Consider the following 2,828-nt stretch of genomic DNA (forward strand, 5'->3'; position numbering starts at 1 on the left):
ACTAAGCCTATCAAATACTATTGTTGCTTATTCCATCAATCCTCGTGGAATCGACCCTTACTCATGTAAGGCATTACTTGGTACGACCCGGTACACTTGCCGATAAGTTAATGGATTACAAATACCGCACCAAGTTTTTAGTGCCGTTGCCGGGGATTGATTGTGATTGATAACTACTCGTTGTTTGATTTCTTAGATTAGATAATTTTTATTTTAATTAATTTTATTTTAGTATTATTAATTTTTGTTTATTTATTTGTTTATTTTTATTCCCGTAATTCTTTTTCTTTTATTCTTCCTTTCGTTCTTTCACGCGTACCCCCCTCCCCTGCTGTTTCGTTTTGGTTTCCCATCCCCTGCCCCGTTTTATTTATTTATTTTATTATTTTTTTTACTTCCGTTTAAATTTTTTATTTAAATCTCGTCGATTTTTTTTATTTTATTTCTCTTTTCATTTTTATTTTTTCTTTTTTCTTCTTCGTTTTACTTTGTTTTTTTTTTTTACTTTTTATATTCTATTAGTTTTATTTTATTTTTATCTTTAAAAAAAATAATAATAAAAAAATAAAATAAAATAGCACTAAAATTTTTCTTAATTTCTGAAATTAAGTTTGGTATTACCCAGTGAATTTTATTTTAATTTTTCTGTTTATTTTTCTTTTTAAATTTTCTATTTTTTTTAATTTCAATTATTATTTTTGAAATTTTTTTTATTTAGTATTTTTATTTTATTATTTTACACAGGTTACCTCACAGGGACTTCTCTGCACTCTGACGTAGAGAGTCCCATCTTTTCTTATCTTCTGTTTGTTTATGCGCAGGAACAGAGACAAAGAATATCTCTTAGACTTTGATCCTAAACCTGAAAGAACGTTCAGGCGACGTTTACAACAAGCAAGACTTTACAAGGCTACAGAATCCACTATGGATCCTAATAATAATGCTAATGCCAATGTGGCAAATCCGAATGGGGATGAGCAACAAAGGAGAGTGCTTGGCTCTTATTCTGCCCCTACTGCGGATCTTTATGGAAAAAGTATTGTGGTGCCTCCTATAGCTGCAAACAACTTTGAGTTGAAGCCACAATTGGTCACCTTGGTGCAACAAAATTGCCAGTATCATGGACTTCCTCATGAAGATCCAAATCAGTTTATTTCTGATTTTCTGCAGATATGTGATATTGTGAAGACAAATGGAGTGAACCCAGAGGTGTACAGACTCATGCTTTTCCCGTTTGCTCTGAGGGATAAAGCAAAGCTATGGCTAGATTCCCAACCAAAGGAGAGTTTGGATATTTGGGAAAAGGTTGTTACTGAATTTCTCGCAAAATTTTTTCCACCAAAGAAGCTGACTAAGCTTAGGTTGGAGGTTCAGACCTTCAGGCAAAAAGAGGGTGAAACTCTTTATGAAGCTTGGGAGAGATACAAGCTACTGACTAGGCAATGCCCTCCAGACATGTTCTCCAAATGGACCCAGCTGGATATCTTTTATGAAGGCTTGGGTGAGATGTCCAAGATGAGCTTAAATACATCTGCAGGTGGTTCACTACACAAAAAGAAGACACCAGAGGAGACTATTGAGCTGATTGAATTGGTTGCAAGCAACCAATATCTATATTCATCTAATAGGAACCCTGTGAACTCTGAGACCTCTCAGAAGAGAGGCATGTTGGAAGTAGAAGCTGTTAATGCTCTTCTTGCTCAGAACAAGCTTATGTCTCAGCAGATAAATCTACTTACTGAACAGATGAGTGGCATGCAAGTCTCAGCTATCAACACTCAAAATCCACCCCAAGAGACCTCCTATGACATGGCAGGTAACTTTGTGCAAAATGATAATTATGATTATGCTCAACCCTCTTTTGAACAGGTCAACTACATGCGGAGTAGTCCGAAGAATCCAAACAATGACCCATATTCTAAGACATACAATCAGGGGTGGTGGAATCACCCAAATTTTGGATGGAGGGACCAACCTCAGAGATCTCAGAACTTCAACAATAGTTCGCAGGGCGGTTTCCAACAGAACAACTACAACAACCGCCAATTTTCGTCTCAGCAACAACAACCACCTCAGCAGGCGAACTCTAAGTCCCAAGAAGATTCTAATTGGAAAATGATGAAGAGCTTTATGCAGGAAACCAGAGCCTCCATTAGAAACTTGGAAGTGCAGATGGGCTAACTAAGCAAGCAAATACCTGAGAGGTCTGCAAGTACATTTCCAAGTGATACAGTGGTGAACCCAAGAGAAGATTGCAAGGCTATTCAATTGAGAAGTGGTAAAGTAGCTGGCTCTGAGACCAAGACCAATGAAGAGATAGTTGAAAAAGAAGCTCCAGAGGAGAAGAAGGGAGATGTAGAGCACGCCCCTTCTAAACATGCAGACAACCAGTTTTCTGACTCTCTTGACACTTATTCCACCTTGCCAAAGGCTCCTGAATACAAGCCAAAAATGCCATATCCTCAAAGGCTTCAGAAGGCGTCCAAAGAAAAGCAATTCTCTAAATTTTTAGATGTCTTCAAAAAACTACAGATCAACATTCCTTTTGCAGAGGCTCTGGAGCAAATGCCTCTCTATGCTAAATTTATGAAAGAATTGTTGACCCATAAGAGGAATTGGAAAGAACAAGAGACAGTGGTGTTAACCAAGGAATGCAGTGCTATAATTCAACACACCCTTCCGGAGAAGATGCCAGACCCAGGAAGTTTTGTCATTCTTTGCACCATTGGAGATGTTGGCATTCAGAGAGCTCTATGTAATCTTGGAGCTAGCATCAACCTCATGCCACTTTCAGTGATGAAAAAGCTTCAAATTGAGGAGGTAAAACC

At 37.6% G+C, this 2,828-nt stretch overlaps 1 protein-coding gene across 1 annotated transcript; it reads left to right on the top strand.

The window, feature by feature from the left end:
• Positions 1 to 924: 924 nt before the first annotated feature.
• Positions 925 to 2,181, top strand: LOC148566826 (uncharacterized). The gene has a single exon (XM_088484448.1). The coding sequence runs from the start codon at positions 925 to 927 to the stop codon at positions 2,179 to 2,181; it is 1,257 nt and encodes a 418-aa protein (XP_088340574.1).
• Positions 2,182 to 2,828: the final 647 nt, after the last annotated feature.

The sequence above is a fragment of the Arachis ipaensis genome, chromosome B4 (assembly GCF_059453495.1).
Source record: "Arachis ipaensis isolate K30076 ecotype BB chromosome B4, ASM5945349v1, whole genome shotgun sequence".
Taxonomy (NCBI): Eukaryota; Viridiplantae; Streptophyta; class Magnoliopsida; order Fabales; family Fabaceae; genus Arachis; species Arachis ipaensis.

Excerpts from the sequence above, each read along its gene's own strand:
- LOC148566826 (XM_088484448.1), top strand. The coding sequence starts at position 925 with ATGGATCCTAATAATAATGCTAATGCCAATGTGGCAAATCCGAATGGG.